We start from the raw sequence: 24,869 nt of genomic DNA on the forward strand, positions 1-24,869 counted from the left end.
ATACATGGTAGCCTACATAACAATAATAATAATAATAATAATAATAATAATAATAATAATAATAATAATAATAATAATAATAATAATAATAATAACAATAATAATAATAATTATAATAAGTAATGTAAAGTATACATGATGTGAACATGCATGGTACATCATCATTATCAGACTTAATTGTATCCTTCAACTTCTTGTTTATGCCCCAAAATGACTGGATACAGGTTTTGTGCAATTGTAGAAATTAGACCTTAATTGTCGAATGTTTAAGCATGTTCTAATCACGTATACTTTACATTACTTTTTTTGTTTTACATTTTGGACAAAATAGCCAATTTTACATCGAGGTGCCCAGATGTCCCTAGTGCCCACCTATCCTCTATCCTTCAGAAGACCCCAGCAAAGTTAGTTTAAAGGTGTAAGTGATAGTGTTTGTTAAAATAAGTGTTAAAGCTCTTGTTGTGACAGTAATCATTTAGTGTTTGTTCAGTAACAGTGTTAAATAGCTCTATATTGTGATAGTAATCATTGATAAAGAGAGAACAGGGGTCTTTCAACGTTTTTCAAGCCAAGCAAGGACCCCTTTAGCTGAGACTAGAGAGAGATGAAGCACTGAGGGACCCCCATACATAGGCATATTGTATAAAACTGTGTTGCAGATTAAACCTTTTCAGCTAATTCTTCATAGATAGCTTCATAGACTTGTTTGGCAGCACTGTCCTCAGAGTATGAGTATGTTCATGTTAATGTGTATTTTCAGACATTTAACAACTTAAACCGTCAATAATTAGTAAACTTGACCTTTCCCTCTTTTTTCCTGCACAACATCCTAGTGAATGTGTACAGTAGGCTACTTGTGTAAATGTACTCTTAAAAAGAAAGAAAGAAAGAAAAACAAAAAAGGTCTACAGACATAAATAGGGGCATATTTATGAAAGAAAAAGTAAGGGAAAATTCCAAAGATTATTAAATTCAAAGCTTTTACATGTGTCCAGCAATAGCCAGAGGTGTAAATAGTACATTTACTCAAGTACTGTACTTAAGTACAATTTTAAACATACATTATTAATCAACCACTTCAGCCCTATACATTTCAGCCATTTGAAAATAGCAGATCTACAAGCTCACAATACGTCATGATGCATTGTGAGCACGTCTTTACGACAGCCGCGTCCTGTGCACAGACTGCTTGCAGTGTTGCCAGGTCTGCTTATTATAAGCGACTTTGGGCACTTTTGTCTGTAAAGTTGCTTGTAAATATCGATAACGGGTTGCGTTTTTTTGGGGGCTTGTCTCTAAAGTCTACTTGTTTATTTTGGGGTTGTTTGAACCTGCAGTTCTCAAACATTTTCATATCAAGGACCCCCAAATTAATATGGATTTGTCCTGGAGGACCCCCCCATCTGAAAGCTTGCGGGACCCCGTACAAGATGTGTTTCAAAAAATATCCCACATTTTTCACATTTTCTTCAAGATATAGCAGAAATAGCATCGCATCGCGACGTGTTGTGAGCTTGTACGTAAATTAGGAGCTGAGCTAAGACGTAAATTGGGTAAATTAGGTAAATTAGGTAAATTAGGTTTAAAGGTGTCTTTTTAGGCTTGGTTTAACAGCCCCGGTTTTGCTTATTTTCTCTCGCGGCACCTGGCAACGCGGACTGCTTTACGACCAGCCGTATTCCGCTCCGCGTTGCCTAGCAGAGAAACAAAGATGGCGTCCGGCAGTGGGGTGAGAGTTTGTGTTGTTATTAGTTTTTTCTTTGTTTGTGTGGTGTTTCAGTCGTTTATCACACCGCGGTGCTGCTTCATGTTCATCACAATTAATACAAAAATAAAGCAGATGAGTTGATCGACCCGTTTCTAATGAAACGACACGTTTTTAACGTTTAAAAAATACTCACTGCTAAACTGGCTAAGCTAACATGTTAGCCACTGTAACCACACACATACATAATATATACAATAATATATAATGTATAAATAATATTATATATATATATATATATATATATATATATATATATATATATATATATTATAAACTTCAATTATTTCAAATCGAATATATGCTGTTATTGTTTTTCATAATTAATAGACACACTGTAAATACACATTTAAAATGTTCCAGTAAGTGACATTTTATGTAAATATATATACATATATGGGTTTTTTTAAATAAGCTATTATCATTGCTATATAGCAGTGGTTCTGAACCTATAGTACTATAAAAAACTGTCAAATTATATAAGAAAGAGGCAAATATTGTCAAAATAGCAGATCTACAAGCTCACAAGGCGTTGTGAGCTTGTAGATCTGCTATTTTTACAATATGTATCTAAACTTTCAAACTAAACTTTAACTTTTCAGACTAAATGTAATGCCTCAATTCCTACAGTTCCAAGTGCTTGGCTGGGGGTCCCCTGTTCAAATATGATTCTTTTTTTGTGGGTCCCCAGTTCATATATGATTATTTTGGGTGGTCCCCAGTTTAAATATGATTATTTTGGGTGGTCCCACTCCCCAGTTTAAATATGATTATTTTGGGTGGTCCCCAGTTCAAATAGGATTATTTTTGGGTGGTCCGCAGTTTGAATATGATTATTTTGGGTGGTCCCCAGTTCAAATAGGATTATTTTGGGGTGGTCCGCAGTTTGAATATGATTATTTTGGGTGGTCCCCAGTTTAAATATGATTAATTTGGGTGGTCTGCAGTTTGAATATGATTATTTTGGGTGGTCCGCAGTTTGAATATGATTATTTTGGGTGGTCCCCAGTTAAAATATGATTATATTGGTGGTATACAGTGGTTTGTTCAGTAACAGGGGTCTCCCCATCTCCAGCTCTTAGATCTGCTGCTAACACAGAACTTAGCCATGGTTCACGGCGGAACTTCAACCTGGTTTTGGCACTTTTCTTTTCTCTGAATCTGAACGATTATGTAGATGTACGGGTTGTAAATGGAGAAAGTCAGTGTACAACCAGGTTGAAGTTAACCCATTAAGACCGGCAATGCATACTGTGTCATTTTAGATGTTTAGTTATAACCATTATTTTATAATGTGAGATGGTAACAAATTCCAGCAGGATATAGCTCTATATATAACTCTATGTTTGAGGAGATTAGTTCTTGGGGCAAGAAGTGTTAAAAGGCCACAGCTGGCGTTCCTGGTGAAACAATTGTGTGTGTTTGATTTTAATAAGTGTTTGCAAAAATAATCTGGTGTTTGATTTAAAATAATGTTCCTGAAGAACATAAGGAGACTACAGATCAGTTTTTGTTCTACAGATAAGCAGGACAGGCGTTTATGCATAGATGAGATATTAGTGTGTGATGAACAATGAAGTGCTTGTCTGGCAGCTCTGTTCTGAACAAATTTGTTCAGATCCGACTTTGTTGCCGCTGACCATATGACAGGACACTAGTAATTATGCTATCATACAGGGTGTTAACCACGTAAACCATCTAGACTGGTAAACTGGACCTGAGTCTGTGTCTGTACTTGGAGCACTTTTTTCTGTCTAACAGTACCAAATATTTTTTTGCCAAAAATAGCCGATCTACAAGCTCACAACACATCGCATTGAGACACGTTGTGAGCTTGTAGATAGGGTATTTTCACTTTTGCTTAAAAATACAATTTGTGGAATTAATGGAATGAATTTTGATTTTTAGCGGTGCCAACCGCTCTATATCTGACTTTGTCTGTGTGTCCGGGTGTCCGTGTGTCTGTCCGGGTGTCCTCTGTATTCTTATTGGCTGGGCTATAAACAAATATTGATGACAACATCAATACGGGGCTCATCAAAGGCACACAGGGTGTGATTATTAGCGGCGCTAGCCTAGAGCGGATATTAGCCCTCTATACCTGGCTTTTGCGTCAACGTTCTGATTGGTCAGGCTCGCCAAGGTTCTGATTGGTCAGGCTCGCCAAGGTTCTGATTGGTCAGGTCCGTCAACGTTCTGATTGGTCAGGCTCGCCAAGGTTCTGATTGGTCAGGTCCGTCAACGTTCTGATTGGTCAGGCTCGCCAAGGTTCTGATTGGTCAGGTCCGTCAACGTTCTGATTGGTCAGGCTCGCCAAGGTTCTGATTGGTCAGGTCCGTCAACGTTCTGATTGGTCAGGTCCGTCAACGTTCTGATTGGTCACTATTCATGACATCATAGTGATGTCATGAATAGTAACATAGTGATGTCATGAATAGTGACCAATCAGAACGTTGACGGACCTGACCAATCAGAACATTGACGGACCTGACCAATCAGAACCTTGGCGAGCCTGACCAATCAGAACGTTGACGCAAAAGCCAGGTATAGAGGGCTAATATCCGCTCTATACCTAAAGGTATAGAGCGCGAAGTTTGTATATCTGCTACAAAAAGCTACGAAGATAGAAGCTGATAGAGTGGGTACCCAGAGATGCTCATAGGCCTGCGTCCTGCGTCTCTGACGCACCATATTGAAAAAGGACGCATTCACGGCACCCTCGTTGCGTCCATGGGACGCACTACAATTTAGCGGAAATTACCGCGGATTTGAAGGCCATCCGTGGATTTCAAAGCCGTCCGCGGATTACAAGGCATAGTGCAGGAAACAAGAAAAATCTCGGTAAAACACCGCCGTATGGAGAAGTATTCTCTCTCTGTCTCAGGGCATTGCGAGCTGCTGCTAGAGGGAGAGAGTGAAAGTGCTGCGCAACTTACAGCCCAACTTCTAAGCAAGTTAACGATGGCTCGTTGACCCCAATTTGACCACTAGGCAATCAACACTGAACAGCACTAATTAATGGCAGCTGTGATTCTTGTGTCTTTCCGTGCAGCCAGATATCAAATAATTCCCTGTAGAGCAGGGGTCTTCAGTGTTTTCAGGCCAAGGACCCCCTAGTTGAGAGAGAGATGAAGCAGGGACCCCCTCTATATTGTATAAAATTGTGTTTCAGATAAACTTTTGCTGCTCTTTTTTCCCTTTACACACCTATAACTCCAAAAATAGCCGATCTACAAGCTCACAAGTGTGAGCTTGTAGATCTGCTATTTTTGGCTAAAGTTCTCCTCAGAAAAGGGATACTAGGATTCAAGTGGTTAATGTAAAAAAAAAATCAAGTACTACAAGTACTACAAGTACTAGTTGTCGGATTTGGAATTGTGTACTTTTCTTTCAGATACATGTTCTACATGAATATAACCATATAAGATGAAACACGAGTTAAACGCTGTGCATTTTTGTGGGACCCATAAAATGTCCCTGGGACCCATCTAAAAGACCACCCTTGCATCCCAGGACCCATTGCATTGAAAACCTAGCAACATCACTGGGTACCTAAAGTTTATTTTTTAGGTACCCACTCTATCAGCTATGACAGATCAGTTTTTGCCACTTACCTTGGAATGCATTTGGTGATTCGCTTCCAATGGCACTATTTAGTGCCACTGGAAGCCTTTTAATATTGTTTCTCTAGTAGAAACACATATCTATGACAAAATATATCAAAGGCGCCGCTACCTTCACACAGGTGTGATTTTTTTTATTATGTATGAAAACGTTTGAAAAACTTTTGAAAATAAATAAATAAATCAAATAAAAAGAAACAAAAATAAAGGGGCATATTTACTCGCGACCCACAAAAATTGGTCCGCGGCTCACAATTGGGTCCTGACCCACTGTTTGGGAAACAGTGGTTTAGACTGGTTCTTGGTTTACCTGTGATCCTAGTTTACTGAGACACTACAGTACACTGTGTCGCTGCATTCTATGTATGTGACTATTTACAAATCTTGTATATTTATATATTTTTAAAGCCAACATTTGTTACTCAAATCTTTTCTTCTGGGGGTCCCTGGAACAACATATTTTGAGATGGGGGACCAAATACATATCATTTTGGGGCGGTCCTTGACATGAGAAAGTTTGAGAACCACTGCTCCTATTGTGTGTCTCCGTGTCTCATGTGTTTTTGGTCTTTGTGTCCTCCAGTCCAGTAACAGTAAGAATGACTTCAGGAGGAAGTGGGACGTGGACGAGTATGAGCAGCTGGCTCAGAAACGCCTCACTGAGGAGAGAGACAGGAAAGATGGTGAGTTGTTATAGAAACACGGTCATCAATAAATCACCACTGTGTACTTTTATCACCTTATAAACCTGACCTCAAATATGGTTATGTATTAGATACAATAATCAACAGATGAATTGATTATGTAAAGGCATGCCTAGTTGCAGCCTGTGTTCATTTTGACTTTTGAATACAATTCCGTTTGGTTTTAGTCGTACTTAATTAATCTGAAATGTTGTACTTTTAGGCCTTGATGGCGTCATAATGCCTGATTTATACTGTATACCGAAAATAGCCGATCTACAAGCTCACAGCGCGCCTGCGATGCGTTGTGAGCTTGCAGTTTTTAGTCTAGTTTTTATTTGTTGACTAAGTTGTTCTATATATTTAGTCATAGTTTTAGTCCTCATATGTCAGTTTTTATTTAACCCATTAAGACCTGGAACGCATCTGTGTCACTTTAGATTTCTTTGGCTATTCAAAAATAGCAGATATACAAGCTCATAGCGCGGCACCGAGTGCCGCACTATGAGCTTGTAGATCTGCTATTTTTGAAAAATCTTGAAAACATTTTTCTTTGATTTAAAAAAAAAAAACTGTTTTGGATGTAGAAAACATTTAGAAAACATTTTTAAGAATCGCCTCAGGTCTTGATGGGTTAATTTCATTGTTGAAAAAAGGTATTCGAACATTTGTCATCCTAGCTTTAGTCGACAAAATTAACACAGGTTAAAGCTATGTTGTAACATAACTTAGCCTATGGTCCAAAAACAACAATCTTGTTGTCTAGATCTTGTGTTGATGGATACTGTGTGTGTGTGTGTGTGTGTGTGTGTGTGTGTGTGTGTGTGTGTGTGTGTGTGTGTGTGTGTGTGTGTGTGTGTGTGTGTGTGTGTGTGTGTGTGTGTGTGTGTGTGTGTGTGTGTGTGTGTGTGTGTGTTTTCAGGCAAACCAGTGGTTCCAGTTAAGAGGGAGCTGCTGCGTCACAGAGATTACAAGGTGGACCTGGAGTCTAAACTGGGGAAGACCATCGTCATCACCAAGACCACCCCGCAGGCAGAGATGGGAGGGTAATGTACACAATACACACACACACACACACACACACACACACACACACACACACACACAAGAAGAGTCTAGGACGTGTGGAGCGTTGTCCAGGGTGTTTTAGAGAAGAGTCTAGGACGTGTGGAGCGTTGTCCAGGGTGTTTTAGAGAAGAGAGAAGAGTCTAGGACGTGTGGGGCGTTGTCCAGGCTGTTTTAGAGAAGAGAGAAGAGTCTAGGACGTGTGGAGCGTTGTCCAGGGTGTTTTAGAGAAGAGTCTAGGACGTGTGGTGCGTTGTCCAGGCTGTTTTAGAGAAGAGAGAAGAGTCTAGGACGTGTGGAGCGTTGTCCAGGGTGTTTTAGAGAAGAGTCTAGGACGTGTGGAGCGTTGTCCAGGGTGTTTTAGAGAAGAGTCTAGGACGTGTGGAGCGTTGTCCAGGGTGTTTTAGAGAAGAGTGTAGGACGTGTGGAGCGTTGTCCAGGGTGTTTTAGAGAAGAGAGAAGAGTCTAGGACGTGTGGAGCGTTGTCCAGGGTGTTTTAGAGAAGGGAGAGAGTCTAGGACGTGTGGAGTGTTGTCCAGGGTGTTTTAGAGAAGAGAGAAGAGTCTAGGAGGTGTGGAGCGTTGTCCAGGGTGTTTTAGAGAAGAAAGAAGAGTCTAGGACGTGTGGAGCGTTGTCCAGGGTGTTTTAGAGAAGAGAGAAGAGTCTAGGACGTGTGGAGCGTTGTCCAGGGTGTTTTAGAGAAGAGAGAAGAGTCTAGGACGTGTGGAGCGTTGTCCAGGGTGTTTTAGAGAAGAGAGAAGAGTCTAGGACGTGTGGGCCGTTGTCCAGAGTGTTTTAGAGAAGAGAGAAGAGTCTAGGACGTGTGGAGCGTTGTCCAGGGTGTTTTAGAGAAGAGAGAAGAGTCTAGGACGTGTGGAGCGTTGTCCAGGATGTTTTAGAGAAGAGAGATGAATCTAGGACGTGTGGAGCGTTGTCCAGGGTGTCTTAGAGAAGGGAGGGTTGTAAGGGTTAGATCATGTCCTTGGTTACCTTGTAGGTCATCTCCAGTGTTTTGTATTGGTTGTAGGTATTACTGTAATGAACCTGTCTCTCTCTCTGTCTAATGAACCTCTCTCTGTGTAGGTATTACTGTAATGTGTGTGACTGCGTGGTGAAAGACTCCATCAACTTCTTGGACCACATCAATGGAAAGAAACGTGAGTACAGACAGACAGGGGAACGTTTTGTCTCATTGATGGCTGGTTGTGGTAATATTAAGGTGATGCAGTTAAAGTTGTGGGATGTCTGTAGGAAGGTTGTGGGATGTCTGTAGGAAGGTGACTCACCTTCCTACAGACATCCCACAACTTAACTGCATCAACGATAAACGATTTAATTGTGTTTTTGGCATTGAACACGCATGCATGCACATATAAATGAAAAATTACTTTTCTGTCAAAAGAAACTACTATATTGTATTACATATTATATATTACTATATTACAGTAATTTAGCAGACGCTTTCATCCAAAGCGACTTACAATAAGTGCATTCAACATAGGTAGGGAACGAAACTACTAATCACCAGAAGTCTTAAGTGCATTTCCTGCAAAAACAAGCAGCCAAGAGTATACCTAGCGCTAAGGTAAAAGTGCAATATATCAGCTACCTACTTCCTTAAACAGATGAGACAAAATAGCAAAATCAAATGAGCAGGAGCTAAAACAAATAAGTGTATCGACTAAACAAGATCCAATGAAACAATACAACAATAAAACAAGAGTTCTTACAACTAGTTAACAACAAGTAGTCCAGGCTAAGAGGAAGGGTAGTGTTTCCTGAAGAGGTGGGTTTTTGGCCTGCGGCGAAAGATGGGCAGTGACTCTGCTGTCCTGACATCACACCCTTGAGTGACGAGGCAATCAGTCGCCCCGAGGTGGCAGACCGAAGTGGTCGGGCAGGGGTGTAAGCATTGACCATAGCCTACTACAACTTGAAAATACAAAGAAATTACTGACATATTTAATAATTGTATACTTAAAAAAAAAAAAAAAATATATATATATATATATATATATATATATATATATATATATATATATATATATATATATATATATATATATATATATATATATATAGTGGAAATAGCTGAGAATAGTGCAAATAGCAGATCTACGAGCATGGAACTGACTGAGTCAGTTCCATGCTTGTAGTTCAAAGTGTTCCCACTCAGGGATTTAAGTTCAAAGTGTTCCCACACAGGACTTTGTTTTGACCGCTTCCTGTTTGTGTTTTGTTCTTGCGACTCGCACTTGTTCACAGGTGTAGGCGTGGTGCGGCCTCTTTAAATAATTACTCCCATTTATACAATACAGGAGAACCGCAGAATTCTCAATTAAATGTTAATCGTTTAACCCATTAAGACCGGTAAAGCATCATGTGTCATTTTTAGTTTTATTTGGCTATTCAAAAAGAGCAGATCTACAAGATCACTGAGTGCAGCTCTGCTATTTTTGAATAGCCAAAGAAATCTAAAAATGACACATGATGCTTTCCCGGTCCTAATGGGTTAATGGGATAAACGGCAATTAATCAATGATTATTAACATCCCTATTTCTCACACACAGACCAGAGGAACCTGGGCATGTCCATGCGTGTGGAGCGCTCCTCTCTGGACCAGGTGAAGAGGAGGTTCGAGGCCAACAAGAGGAAGATGGAGGAGAAACAGAAGGAGTACGACTTTGAGGAGAGAATGAAGGAGCTGCGAGAGGAGGTGCACACACACACACACACACACACACTCACACTCACACACACACACACACACTCCCCAATGTAGTCGTTATGCCAATTAACTCCTCCCCACACACATTTCTGTGTTGTCACTGCTGTCGTATCCTACTGACTCACCTGTCAGTGAGGAGCCTCCACCGGGAGGACGTAGAGCCTTCGTCCTACTCCTCCCGCCAAACACTCCCTGCTGACAGGCTCCGCCCGAGCCCGTAGCAGTACGTGCAGTGACAAATATCGTCCTCCCCCGCCCGGCTTCCCTCCCCCGAACACGGGCCAATTGTGTTCGTGTAGACGCTCGACAAAGCCGGATGCACCACGGTGGATTCGAACCCACAACCTCCGTGGTGGTGGGGAGGCACTTAACCATTGTGCCACCCCCAACGCCCAGTATTCCATTCATGAAATGTTGTGTTTATTCATGAATTGATGAATGCCCTATTTTATACTTCATGGTATGACAGAGTCACGCTAAAGAGCTTGCAGACGTTTTAAGATTTGTGTTGTGGAGCTCAAGACGAGGCCAAATGCATATCATTTCGGGGGCCCTTGACATGAAAGAGTTTGAGAACCACTGATTCGTTGAAACGTTCTAAACGTTCTTTCAAAAAACTGTTAGGATTTAGAAGAGATTTGTAGAATCGCCCAGAAGCAAAGATTTGAGTTTAAAATGTTTGCTTTAAAAATATATATATATTCAAAGTTTTGCACATATTTTCACGATTTAAAAAAAATAGCCAAAGAAATCTTAAAATGACACAGACACTGGGTTAACACTGGCATGACTGAGGTTACATTATCCAACACACAGCCTGCAAAACGGTCATTTTGAACAAGAAATCAAGCTCTCCTATTCGTTACTGTCTCACCTCTGTGCTCCAGACTAGCTGACACCTTCTCACCCACACAGTGGGGGGTTCCATTGTCTTCTAAATAGCCATTAACATCTCAATTGCACTCTGCGCAGTCAGTGAGCCCACATAATGTTGTTGTTGTAGGCAGACACAAACATTATAAAATTAGGCTAACTTGTAATGGTAACTGCAGATTCTGTATGTAAAATCTTTATTTAAAAAAAAGCGTATAAAACAGCGCGATCTGTAGCGTCACACATTAAACTCTTCAGTGAAACATGGAGCCTATATGAACCACTGAAGCCACTGTCTAATTACGTGACTCCAGGGTTAGGGTTAGATTACGTGATCTCCATTGTGCAAAACACATGGATATCTCTTGACAAACCAATATTATATTATATAATATTCACATTATTGTCTGAGCGTAAAGCTCTCATTCTATCAGCTGTTCACGCTGATGAGAAAGCGTCTCCTCTCCTGTCCCTCTCATCTCCTTGTCAGCGTAACAAGTGAACACATCGCTATATGTTCCACAAATGTGCTCATTCCTGCGCTAAATATCTGATCTACAAACATAAAACAATCGCTGCCTGACGAGCCATATGCTTGTAGATCACATCTGTTGGCACAGCATTTTAAAACAGCGCGATCCAGTAGCAAACACTCTGTACACTGCAGTGAAAGGGTTGCCAAATTTTGCGAGAAAAATAAGCAGTCAGGTCTATGAAAATGTTACTGCATGCATTGTGCCCTAAGAAAACAGTGAGGCATGAAACCATTGCATTATAAATGGGGTTTATATCCGAGGCAGATTTGCAACCCCAGTCCCTGGTTAGACCTTTCTATATAAATATTTACCTAATAAAAATTATCTACAAAAGGACATGCATGAAGCTCTACTCTAAACAAGTATGAAAATATATTTATATCTGCAAAGTAACTAGTAGCCTAACTAAAGTTTTCAAATAATTGTAGTGGAGTAAAAGTGCAAGATTTGCCTCTGAGTTGTAGTGGAGTAGAAAAGTATTACCATTATAATGTAATTATATATATCATTATAATAATAATAATAATAATAGAAAGACGCCCAAAGTCGCTTATAATAAGCAGACATGGCAACATAGAATAGTTGCGCAGCAGCAAGTCTGCTGTCTACGGGCCGCTCTGTGGGGGGTCTCGAGGTGTAAAGTGCTCTAGGGAGGGGGAGAGAGGGGGAGAGCGATCAATTTAGCCGAAATAAAACGGCTGGGATGGGATACATGGTATGTATTTCATATTTATAATGAGTAAAAAAAAAAAAAAAAAAACGGAGATGGTTTGAAACATATATTTAGGAAAAGTCATGAAAGGGGAACTTTCTCAGAGCTTCCTGAGAGAAGTTAAGCCACTTTCAATTCTCAAAATCGGTCCCATTGATTGCTTAGTCACGGAAGTGTTAACAGAATGCATATATGCATGAACACATCTGTCAAAAGGATAAAGCACACTAACTTTAAAAGTCACTTGTGGTGTCGTTCTAACGTCTACTAAGGCGGACAGTTTATAAGTTGATTGATTCAATATTTTTAGATCTGATATTGATTTGATCAGACATGGCTCCATTATGCGCACTGAACTTAAAGGGATAGTTCACCCCCAAAATTACTTTTTTTCCCCCCTATGTATTCGTCACCCCATGGAGACTTGAATTCATGGATATTAGTGTGTTGTTGCATTCCTAAGCCAATAATTTGATGACCGGCAGCCGTTCCGGTAGGAGACACAAAGAGCCTCCTTTTTGTCTCCCACCGGAACCGCTGCCTACCGGTCCGCTGGTCATCAAATTATTGCCTTAGGAATGCGACAAAAACGAAAACATATCCATGAATTCAAGTCTCCATGGGGTGACTAATCCGTAGAAGAATAAAAAACTGTTTGGGGTGAACTTTCCCTTTTAAACTTTTTTGGTCTCATGTTGCTGCTTCTGGAGATACTGTCCTTCTAATGAATGTTAGACTCATGGACCTTTTTGTGTGTTTGTGTGTGTGCGTGCGTGCAGGAGGAGAAAGCGAAGGCCTACAAGAAGGAGAAACAGAAGGAGAGGAAGCGGAGGGCGGAGGAAGAGCTGGAGGAGGAAGACGACGAGATGACGGCTGTGATGGGATTCTCTGGCTTCAGATCTAAAAACAACTGCCACTGATCACACACACACACACACACACACACACACACACACACACACACACACACACACACACACACACACACACACAATACAAACACACATGCTCACTAGAGGTCTGCACGGGTCCAAAAAGTTGGATCCTGTTCCGATTTGAGACTAATTTGAGATTGTTCGACCCCTGGGTCTAATAAGGTCTAATACAAAGGGTCTAATACACTGATTCTCACCTTATTTCTTTTCAAGGACTCCCCAGTGTCATATGCATTAGGCCATGGACCCCCATTTGATACCACTGATACCATTTTATATCCCTGGAACCGCCAATAATCACCACCTTTACCACCGTAAACCCCTTCAGTGTTAATGTAACTCTGATAGTGTACAAATTTGTACCCTCTCAGAGTTACAGACCCGTACGGGTCCATTTGGTTCCATGTGTACACTCTCAGAGTTACAGACCTGTAAGGGTCCATTTGGTTCCATTTGTACACTCTCAGAGTTACAGACCCTGTAAGTCTGGTTCCTATCATTTCTGAATGGGAACTCCTGGAACCCTTGCAAGGACCCCCCTCGGGAGGCCATGGACCCCATGTTATAGAACCGCTGGTCTAGTAGTCACAGAATCCGATACTCAGGCTACATTACAGAATGATATTTTCAGCAAGGCTTTGTAAATAATGCTCATTTCACTGTTGAGACCAGTCCGTCACCTAGAAAAAGATAGATAGATAAATAGATAGATAGACCTGTCTATGACCCTGTTGTAGCTCATGAAGGGGGTGGTGACAGTCACAGACAGAGCTACATTGAGACATATGTATGTATGTCTGTCTTGCCTGCATTCAATCGAGGAGTACATTTTATGCCGACTTTCTTTGAGTCTTCGTCAATGCGTCAATAAAATGCATTTTCGGCTCCGGGTGGACTTGTTGCAGACCTCTTAACACGTTTACACACGCATACACACACACACACACACACACACACACACACACACGCACCGTGTGAGCAGGTTGTATTTTGATGTTTTAACCCATTAAGACCGGGAACGCATCTATGTGTCATTTTTGATTTTTTTTAGCTATAACCATTATGTTATACTTTGGCTATTCAAAAATAGCAGATATACAAGCTCGTAGCGTGGCACTCGGTGCCGCGCTATGAGCTTGTAGATCTGCTATTTTTTGAACATTTGTTCAAATCTTTCAATACATGTATTTTTGGAAACAACCTTTTTAACTCAAATCTTTGCTTCTGCGGGGTCCCTGGAACAACATGTTTTGATGGGCATCGGCGGCCAAACGCATCATTTCGGTGGTCCTTCCTTGACATGAAAAAGTTTGAGAACCACTGATTTAAAAAAATAAAATAGCATATCTACAAGCTCATAGCGTGGTGAGCTTGTAGAGCTGCTAATAGCCAAATAAATAAAAAAATGACACAGCTGTGTTCCCGGTCTTAATGGGTTCAGTGTTTATCTGATGCTCCTATTCAGACACAACTACACATGAAAAGCAGACAGTATTCCATTATGTAGAGTTCCAACCGTAGAACAACAGTCAGATCCCAGATCAGCAACAGCAATACCCTACTACAGGGTGCAGGATAAACCAAATGGACTCGTAAAGGGTCCATTTGGTCCCATCTGTACCCTAATTCTGAGTTAAATTAACACTGAGAATTGAATTGTGTGTATGTACTGTGAATAATAGATTCATGAACGATTCTCACAGTTGAAATGTGTGTGTCTGCCCTTAACAGAAACGCCCACAGGTTCAAATCCCCACAACACAATAACAGTATGTCCACGAGCAAGGCAGCAACAGCTTCCACAGTGCAAAGACCAGAGCGTCAGATAAACAAAGTGAAACATGGTTCTGAGGGCTGTCGGGTTTTCATGTTTTTATAACCTTAAATGTTCTTTACTTTCATCAAAACTGAAATCTTTATTCTGTTTTTATTTTATTTTATTAAAATTCTTCTGTAGATTGATGTGTTGTGTGTTTGACTAGATATCTTAGCAATTTCCTCCACAAAGTTTTGAAAATCTGCAGTCCATATTTTTTATTTAGTGAATAAATTGTTATTTTAACCAATTACTATTACAACTAGTGCATCTGTATTGTAGAGTATGTTAATACAATATAACTAGTACATATGTATGGTAGAGTATGTTAATAACTAGCTGTGGTGGAAAGTAACTAAGTACATTTACTTAAGTCAATTTTTGAGATATTTGTACTTTACTTGAGTATTTACAATGTCCAATACTTTTACTTCTACTCCACTACATCTTGGATCCAAATATTGTACTTTTACTCCACTGCATTTATTTTAAAACTTTAGTTAGTAGTTACTTTGTAGATTTTGATTATTATTACAAAACATACATTAACCACTTCAGCCCTATATACATTTCGGCCATTTTAAAATGGCAGATCTACAAGCTCACAATGCGTCGTGATGCGACGCATTGTGAGCTTGTAGATATGCTATTTTCAAAAGATTTTTATACATTTGAAAACTTGAAATGGGACATTCTGCGTAACCAGTACTTTCTACTTTTGGTACTTTAAGTACATTTTGATACCAATACTTTTGGACTTTTACTCAAGTCAATTTTGAATTCCGGACTTTTACTTGTAACAGAGTACTTTTATATTGCAGTATTGATACTTTTACTTAAAACATTTGAGTACTTTTCCCACCACTGCTAACTAGTATGCAGTGGTTAGTAATACTCTTCCATTGAGACATTTAGATGCTGTGGTCTGATAGGACATCTAGTGGTTGACCAGAGGTATTGCATGAATGTTCCGTTTATCTTCTGCTGAACTGAAGAATGTTTTTTTATTTGTCACTTATCGTCTCTGTCCGATGGATCCCTTGTTAAAGGTTCATTCCAAACAACAGGCCCTAAGCACAGCAGCCATATTGTAAGACATTCACAGGTGTTATCAATGATACTAATGAAGGCTCTGTTCCATTCTGGTCAGAAGGAGTCAGGGTGCTGATATTGTGCATGTTGGCTCACTGGAAACACTCCCAAATGGCCCTTTACGGGTGTGTAACTCTGAGAGTGTACAAATGGAACCAAATGGACCCTTACGGGTCCATTTGGTTCCATTTGTACACTCAGAGTTATGAGGGTCGTGGAAACCACTGCTACACTAAATGGAATAGAGCCTTCATTAGTATCACTGGTAACACCTGTGAAGGAAGTGATAATATGGCTGCTGTGCATAGAGCCTATTAGAATATCATGGGAAAGTTCCTGTAATGTAATTCAAAATAGAAATATTCCTATTCTAGATCAGGGGTCTTCAACTTGCGGTCCTGGAACTTTTTTTTTACTATCTTTTTTAAATTAACCACTTGAAGCCTAGCATCCCTATTCGGAGGGGAACATAGCCGAAAATAGCAGATCTACAAGCTCATAACGTCTCAATGAGCTTGTAGATCTGCTATTGTTCTGCTATTTATGGTTTAGAGGGGAAAAGGAGCAGACCAAGTACAGAGGCAAAGGTCAAGTTTGCTCTTTGCTAAGTATTGAGGCTTTAAGGGGTTAAATGTCTGAAATAAACAAAACATTAATTTACACAATGTCAATTAAATCTATAAAAAAGGTTTAATCAACACAATTATTCTATATAATATGTAGTGGGGGTCCCTGCTTCATCGGTCTCTCAGCTAAGGGGTCCTTCCTTGGCCTGAAAAACATTGAAGAGCCCTGTTCTAGAATATTTCAATCCTCTTTTTTTTCTCTGATTATGGCATACAGCTCACGAAAATCTAAAATCCGGTATCTCAAAATAGAATATAACATAAATATTTAAATATTTAAAATACAGAAAGTTCAACCTTCTGAAAAGTATGCTCATGTATGCACTGGGTGGGGCTCCTTTTACATGATAGGCTCTATAGACGGATTTCCGCGCGACGTCATCACAGAGCAGAATGCGCAATCTGCGCATGCTCGGGGGAAACGAATTGTTGCGCCGTTCACTCTGTTGTTATATTCGGGAGTTAGATAGCCATAATTCTGCTATTATAGGCATAATAGGCATAATGCTGCTATTATATACAAACAGATCCAACTTCCAACAAATCATTTTTATTGAGTAAACAAGGTATTACAAACTGCATAATTTAATCTACTTTCATTAAACCCGGTGAAGATCATTTCTTTTATGAATGGACATTTGACCAGAGCTGCTGCGGGTAATGGCGCCCTCTATAGGCTTAGTTGGCTTACCCCCTCCTCTGCGCGGTCATATCCTCTCAATGTTTACAAACATGAAACCCGTCTATGCACAGCAGACATATTATCACTTCCTTCACAGGTGTTACCAATGATACTAATGAAGGCTCTGTTCCATTAGTGTAGCACAGTGGTTTCCACACCCCCATAACTCTGAGAGTGTACAAATGGAACCAAATGGACCCTTACGGGTCCATTTGGTTCCATTTGTACAACACACACACACACACACATTTGTAAAACTTCACGAAAAATAGCAGATTTACAAGCTTGTAGATCTGCTATTTTTGTCTAATGTTAATCCCAGAATACGGATGCTGGGGTGAGGGTGGTCAACATAATTGTACCATAAATTGTTGTCTCCGCCATGGCCAAAAAAATGCAACCCGGCCTGGCAGAGACCTGTGCTCCAAGTTGCACACTTTTCTAGTTTGTAAATGATAAACTATGTAATGGTAGTGGGTAGGATTTTGACTGTATTCTTGTAAACAGGAAGAAAAATCAAGATACAAAGCTGCAGTTACACAATTAGTTCAACTTAGAAGCAGATACAATAGAAGAGGAACACATTTTACATTTGACATGTATTCTTTAATAATCAGTTCATTGTTTAGTTTTACATTTATTCTGTAATAATCATGTCATGTCATGCCATTGTTTGATTTGATTTTGGTAAAACAAATACAAGTAATCACAATATAACTTAAACCCAGGATATACACAATTAAGGTGCAATGAAACACTTGTTTCCACTTTGCTGTTTCTACTTTGTTGTTAATAGTCAGTGTTTGGAAGCAGGAGTTTCATGGTTTATAGTCAGTGTTTGGAAGCAGGGGTTTCATGGTTTGTAGTCAGTGTTTGGAAGCAGGAGTTTCATGGTTTATAGTCAGTGTTTGGAAGCAGGAGTTTCATGGTTTATAGTCAGTGTTTGGAAGCAGGAGTTTCATGGTTTATAGTTAGTGTTTGGAAGCAGGGGTTTCATGGTTTATAGTCAGTGTTTGGAAGCAGGGGTTTCATGGTTTATAGTCAGTGTTTGGAAGCAGGGGTTTCCGAATCCCAGCTCTTCCTGAAGCTGTCTGATCTCTGTCAGAAGGGCCTCGTCATCAAATTTCAACTGCAATAATAATGGAATAGAAACAAAATGGAACAATCGAAAAACAATGGAACAATAGAAACGTAATGGAACAATAGGAATAGTTTAAACAGCTATAGGGAGGCCATGTTGCTATTAAGTCAATGAAGTGCCACCCCGGTTGCCACTGCAACGGGGTGGCTCTTTCAATGTTAAATTCCAAAATGGCCGCCGTGTGAATATGGTCTATAGAGACAATAGAAGTAATAATGCTGCAATAATGAACTCACCTTCAGCAGATATTTATAAGACTGCTCTGCTTCCACTTTTCTACCAGTCTGAAAAACACTATATTAGATATAGTTTAACACTGAACATAGTAGTGTGTGTGCGCGTGCGTGCGTGCGTGCGTGCGTGCGTGGCGTGGCGTGCGTCTCACCTTGAGGCTGATCAGGGCCAGGTAGCTCCAGACTGCAGCATGACGGTTGTTCAAACGATTTGCTTCTATCAGAGCATCCTCTGCCTCACACACTTCACCTAGCTGAGAGATAGATAAACACATAGACAGACAGACAGACAGACAGACAGACAGACAGACAGACAGGTTAAGGGGTCTGCCATGAGAATAGTCACACCAAAAAAGCTAAATTGCACACATATGGGGCCACTACAGCAGTGTTTAACACTTCTAATGGACATAAATCGGTGACCAATGCTCTGATCAGCACAGTACAGGACTAGCAACAAAACATTACAAACAGGGACAAGCTTGATTGGCTGAGGGGTTGGGGTGCAATTTACCCGGTAACAGGCGACGCCCAATCCCAGCCAGGTTAGACAGGAAGGGGAGGAGCTACAGGCTCTCAGGTAGATGGTTTTAGCCTCATCAAACTGTAAGAAACAACATTCACACAAAGTAAAAAGGAAAGGGCATTTAATGCCCTACTTTGTCATACTACAGTGTCACACATAAGTGGCAAAAATAGCTGATTGTGAGCTTGTAGATCTGATATTTTGTGCTGTGTGTTTGTCTGTCGGGGGGGGGGGGGGGGGGGGGTTACAAATATTGTAATGAAAAGTATTAACAAGGGTTTGTGACTAAATAATACCGACATTGGATCCATTGGAACTTTTTTTTTAACAGTTTTGTTGGTTTCCACCTGACAGCAATGATTTCAACAAGACAATAGGCTCTATGCACAGCAGCCATATTGGAAAGAAATTGGGCCTCTTCTTACTTCCTTCAAAGGTTTTACCAATAATACTAATTAAGGCTCTGTTCCATTTAGTGTGGGTCACGGGTCCATTTGGTTCCATTTGTACACTCTCAGAGTTACACACCCACCATAAGGGGCCATTTGGGAACCAAAATGGAGAGTTTCTAGTGAGCCAACATGCACAATATCAGCACTCTGACCAGAATGGAACAGAGCCTTCATTAGTATCATTGGTAACACCTGTGAAGGAAGTAAGAAGAGGCCCAATTTCTCTCCAAAATGGCTGCTGTGCATAGAGCCTATTCAGTGTTCTTAAAGGAGTAGTTGTGACTAATGACTTACTCACTGTAATGTTCTGTCGATAACACACCCCATGAAGCCTGAGTTGAATTTATGGATATTTTTGTCGCATTCCTAAGCCAATAATTTGATGACCGGCGGAGTCTTCTACTGAGTCTCCAATAGGCCCTATGCACAGCAGCCATATTGTAAGACATTCACAGGTGTTATCAATGATACTAATGAAGGCTCTGTTCCATTCTGGTCAGACGGAGTCAGGGTGCTGATATTGTGCATGTTGGCTCACTGGAAATACTCCCAAATGGCCCTTTATGGGTGTGTAACTCTGAGAGTTATGGGGGTCGTGGAAATCTGAAATTGAAAAATCTGAGAACTACTGTGCTACACTAAATGGAACAGAGCCTTCATTAGTATCACTGGTAACACCTGTGAAGGAAGTGATAATATGGCTGCTGTGTATAGAGCCTATTGACCGGTCATCAAATTATCGGCTCAGGAATGCGACAAAAACTACAAAATCTCCATGAATTCAAGGCTTCGTGGGATTTCACCCATTTTCAACCTTGGTCCTCACCAATGCACATTATAAGATGACATCCTTTCTGTCTGCTCACTCTGTGTCTCAGAAACTAGCCTACCAGTGACATCATCGATGGTGGAATCCAAGCTAAAAGAAACGGCAGGCTTTCTATTCCCGGGAAGAGAGTTTGCTATAACGGAAGCCATTGTTGTCACGTAAAATACTGCAATTTTTGTCAAATCTGGTTTGAAAGACAAAAACCTGCCTAACGATGATGTCACTGGTAGGCAGGTTTCTGAACTGTCCACAGCCCTGTGGACATAGACCGCGTTGAAAATGGTACCATGATGAGCATTAGTGAGGACCACTTATATAAAGAGGTTGAAAATGGGTGAAGTTGTCCTTTAACATGAAACATTAAATATTAAAACAAGAAGACACTGAGCAAAATAAGAGTGCAAAATAAACACTTTATAAAAAGCACATTTAAGTGCAATAAAAAGGAGGGGAAAAATAGGTTAAAATAATGATTAAAAGCACATTTGAAAGCCACATTGTTGAGTACAACTAGTATGTATCAGTACTATGAGTGATTCCAGCATGTAGTAGTAGTACCTGTTTGGTGTGTAGATAGATTTGTCCCAGTCGCAGGTACACACTGTGTGTGTCTGTTGGTTGCGTAGTGAAGTCCAGAGCTCTCTGGTAGATCTGTTGAGCTCTGCTGCGATCTCCACTCTCATACACACAGTGTCCGTACAGTGCCCACGTGTCTGAGTCCTACACACACACACACACACACACACGCACACGCACACGCACACACACACACACACACACACACACACACACACACACACACACACACACACACACACACACACACACACAGACGCGCTGTGATTGGCCAGTAGTCAGGAAGCGTGGCCCCTCTAATATGACGGCCGCGATACACGCCCCAGGCGTCTACCTTTACATGTCTATGCTGCCAGCCTTATCCTTCTCTCTTTGACCTCCTCCCCGTAGAGGTCTACGTGTCTGATGTGGTCCGCCTATGTGACACCAATAGGCCCTATGCACAGCAGCCATATTATCACTTCCTTCACAGGTGTTACCAATGACACTAATGAAGGCTCTGTTCCATTTAGTGTAGCACAGTAGTTCTCAGATTTTTGAATTTCAGATTTCCACGACCCCCATAACTCTCAGAGTTACACACCGTAAAGGGCCATTTGGGAGTGTTTCCAGTGAGCCAACATGCACAATATCAGCACCCTGACTCCGTCTGACCAGAATGGAATAGAGCCTTCATTAGTATCATTGATCACACCTGTGAATGTCTTACAATATGGCTGCTGTGCATATAGCCTATTAGTGCCATTCGTATAGCATTCTTGTGTAGACGCTGTCCAGGGCCTTTTCCTGCTGTGCTCTGAGTGTCTCGGCCCCATACAGCAGACTCTGAGTCTCGGGGCATGGTCCATCGTTGCAACAAACTCCGGGGCCAGGGTGTCAGGCCACCTGACTTTGGTACTGGAACCATCCAGAGGCCAGGGTGGGGTTTTTATTCGCGCACAGGGCCTACCGGAGCTACCGGACCGGTTAGCCGTTTAAGTGTCTAGCTAGCTCTCTTTTCAGCAGTGGTCCACTCATAATTCCGCCCTCCCATTATTCCGACGTCCCAATAGTCCAACAACACATTAGGTTAGTGTGAGGTTAGGGTTAGGGATAGGGTTAGTTATAATGGGGCCAGTCGGACCAACGGGACATCGGAGCATTGGACCTTAGCAATGCTCCGTCTCGCGCCAGGCCGAAAAACAAGCGCTCCTTTCTCGACCTTACTGATTTCCCACATGAACTGTAACATATACATTGAATGAAGTATGGAACGTGTGTTCCTGACTGTGTGTCCGTGCATGTGTGTGTGTGTGTGTGTGTGTGTGTGTGTGTGTGTTGTTAGACGGGATCATCACCTGGAAGCTGTGCTGTAGCGCCTCCTCCAGGCAGTCTGAGGCGGTGCTGTAGTGGTGTTGCAGCAGGTGCAGTCTGGCCAGGCGGAGCAGGTAGTGTGATGACCCGACTCCTCCTGAACACACCAACCACTGAGACACACACTGCTCTGCCATCTGACACACACACACACACACACGCACACACGCACACACACACACACACACACACACGCACACACGCGCACACGTGCACACACGCACACACACACACACACACACACACACACACACACACACACACACACGTGCGCGCGCAAGCACACACGCACACATCATATACAGTACATCAACTGGGATAGGGACTTTTGGTACTTATTCATTGTGTGTGCGCGTGCGCGCGTGTGTGCGTGCGTTTGTGCGTGCGTGCGCGTACCTTCAGTGCATGGTGTTTGAGCAGGAAGTCAGTAGTGTGTGTGTAGATGTTGTAGCATTCAGGAGGACTGTGAGCCTCCTCGCCGCGTCTCTCTGACTCCTCCTCCTCTTCTGACTCCTCCTCCTCTTCCTCTCTGTCACCTCCTGCTCCTCCTTCATCAAAGCAACAAACATATTAGGCTACTAGTTGTGAAATGGAACATTCTGTGCGACGAGTGCTTTTAAGTTGATAAAACCAGTTTTTGACTAATGTACTGCCCATTCCTATACTTAGAGGGAGTTCTGACGTGTGCTCAAATAACTGAGGTCCAAAACGTCCGTGGAATTCATAAACACATGTTTTATTCTGTAGCCTATTAGTGCCAGTCACTTCAGCATACAATACATAAATACATCAATAAATAAACGCACAGGTTACAGACCACCAGCTTCATGAATCACAGTCGAAAACTGGTTTGCCTCAGCCACTGGCAACACCTGTGGCTGATTACAGATCTAGTTAACCCATTCAATCCGGGATTTGGCCGGTAATTTTAGATTTCTTTGGCTATTCAAAAATAGCAGATCTACAAGCTCAAATAGCAGATCCACAAGCTCAAGCTATGAGCTTGTAGATCTGCTATTTTTTTGGAAAAACGTGAAAATGTGTGCAAATCTTTAAATATATATATATTTAAAGCGAACATTTGTAAAACATTTTGTTCCAGGGACCTCTGAACTTTTTCTTTTTATTACTTGTCCCCTTTTTTCCCTTAAAAAAAAAAACTCCATATGATTATTTCTCCTCCTGCTGGTGACCAATCACCTGGCTTGATGCTGGGTGATTGACAGGCTGACGGGTGCTGATGGGAGGGACCGAGGACTCTGCCCGCCTCCTGAAACGCCATCTCTGCCTTAAACTGGTTACCATGGGAACAGTGGAACAGCCCTGTAGACACAACAACACAACAACAACACGCGTTATCACACTGTCAAGTTATGTTACTATTGTCTGGAGTTCCTCAGGGATCCATTTTAGGCGTTTACCGCGGGGGGGGGGGGGGGGGTTTACTGCGCGCGACCACCGCCATCGGGCAGGCGGGCGACGAAGCGGATATCCAGAGGTTGTTAACTCATGTAGATATCTTTTGGCTAAAGATCTACAAGCTCTTAGCGTGTCACTGAGTGCCGCGCTATGAGCTTGTAGATCTGCTATTTGTTTTAGAAAAATCATGAAAGTTTGTGAAAATCTTTGAATACTAGACCATACCCGGTCGACGCATCCGTGGGGGGATATGCGCACATGATCTGGCAACCCGGGAGGCAGTTCGTCCCATAGCTGGGCGGCCCCTTAACCATGGCGACAGTGTTTGACACAAAAACGCTAATAAGAAGCTGAGATTTGATGAAATTGAAAAACGGGCTTCACAGTTAAGTTCAGATGGTAATGGCCAGTGGCTGTGTGCAAAATCAGAGCAATTGGTCCAGCCACTGAGGAGAACCGGGTAGCTTCACGTACTCACCTACTCAAGACGGTTACTAGAATTATAGTAGGATATATCGTTTTTTTAAGCAAACATTCTTTTTTTTAACGCATGTTGCTATAATATCAGTGGTTCTCAAACTTTTTCCATTTCAAGGACCCCCAAAATGATACCCAACCCCCCCCCCCCCCCCCCCCCATCTCAAAACATTTTGTTCCAGGGACCCCAACCCCTCCAGAAGTTTGAGTTAAAAAAGTATATATATATTCAAAGATGTGCAAAAAATGCAGATTTAAAAAAAATACCAGATCTACAAGCTCATAGCGCTATAAGCTTGTAGATCTGCTATTTTTGAATAGCCCAAGGAAATCTTAAAATGACACAGATGCGTTCCCGGATTGATATGGTATGGTATCTTACCTAACAGTGTCCAGGCCTCCACACTGTCAGGGTGACAACATGTGGCGTCTTCTAGAAACGTCTCTGCATCATGGACCTGACCCGCTGTCTGGGCTGTTACCCCACACATCAACACACTGTAACACAATGTAACACACACCAGCACAATGAAATACACAACAACCAACAACACATCAACACACTGTAACACAATGTAACAGACACCAGCACAATGAGATACACAACAACCAACAACACATCAACACACTGTAACACAATGTAACAGACACCAGCACAATGAGATACACAACAACCAACAACACATCAACACACTGTAACACAATGTAACAGACACCAGCACAATG

General features: G+C 41.4%; 2 protein-coding genes across 3 annotated transcripts in view; one reads left to right on the forward strand and one right to left on the reverse strand.

Moving 5' to 3' along the window:
- The first annotated feature begins 1,691 nt into the window (after window positions 1-1,691).
- zmat2 (zinc finger, matrin-type 2) lies at window positions 1,692-14,879 on the forward strand. Of its 2 annotated transcripts, XR_014601916.1 has the most exons (7): window positions 1,692-1,729; window positions 5,972-6,071; window positions 6,994-7,117; window positions 8,220-8,293; window positions 9,708-9,853; window positions 12,766-13,985; window positions 14,057-14,879. XR_014601916.1 is itself a non-coding variant. In XM_084073695.1 (6 exons), the coding sequence occupies exons 1-6, from the start codon at window positions 1,712-1,714 to the stop codon at window positions 12,904-12,906; spliced, it is 603 nt and encodes a 200-aa protein (XP_083929821.1). In that variant the 5' UTR covers window positions 1,692-1,711; the 3' UTR covers window positions 12,907-14,879. The 2 variants fall into 2 exon arrangements, 1 of the variants encoding a protein (XP_083929821.1); XM_084073695.1 differs by having other exon boundaries at window positions 12,766-14,879.
- Window positions 14,880-18,119: 3,240 nt separating this feature from the next.
- cfap70 (cilia and flagella associated protein 70) overlaps window positions 18,120-24,869 on the reverse strand; it is a 19,986-nt gene continuing 13,236 nt past the window's right edge. The window contains exons 18-26 of the mRNA XM_084073585.1: window positions 24,526-24,641; window positions 23,448-23,570; window positions 22,644-22,795; window positions 22,232-22,384; window positions 20,877-21,038; window positions 19,026-19,115; window positions 18,664-18,765; window positions 18,515-18,562; window positions 18,120-18,266 (exon numbers count right to left, since the gene is read on the reverse strand). Of these exons, the coding sequence (XP_083929711.1) occupies window positions 18,144-18,266; window positions 18,515-18,562; window positions 18,664-18,765; window positions 19,026-19,115; window positions 20,877-21,038; window positions 22,232-22,384; window positions 22,644-22,795; window positions 23,448-23,570; window positions 24,526-24,641 (1,069 nt within the window). The 3' untranslated portion in view covers window positions 18,120-18,143. The remainder of the gene's footprint in view (window positions 18,267-18,514; window positions 18,563-18,663; window positions 18,766-19,025; window positions 19,116-20,876; window positions 21,039-22,231; window positions 22,385-22,643; window positions 22,796-23,447; window positions 23,571-24,525; window positions 24,642-24,869) is intronic.

The sequence above is a fragment of the Gymnoscopelus microlampas genome (assembly GCF_963454915.1).
Source record: "Gymnoscopelus microlampas genome assembly, chromosome: 12".
In the NCBI taxonomy this organism is placed as follows: Eukaryota; Metazoa; Chordata; class Actinopteri; order Myctophiformes; family Myctophidae; genus Gymnoscopelus; species Gymnoscopelus microlampas.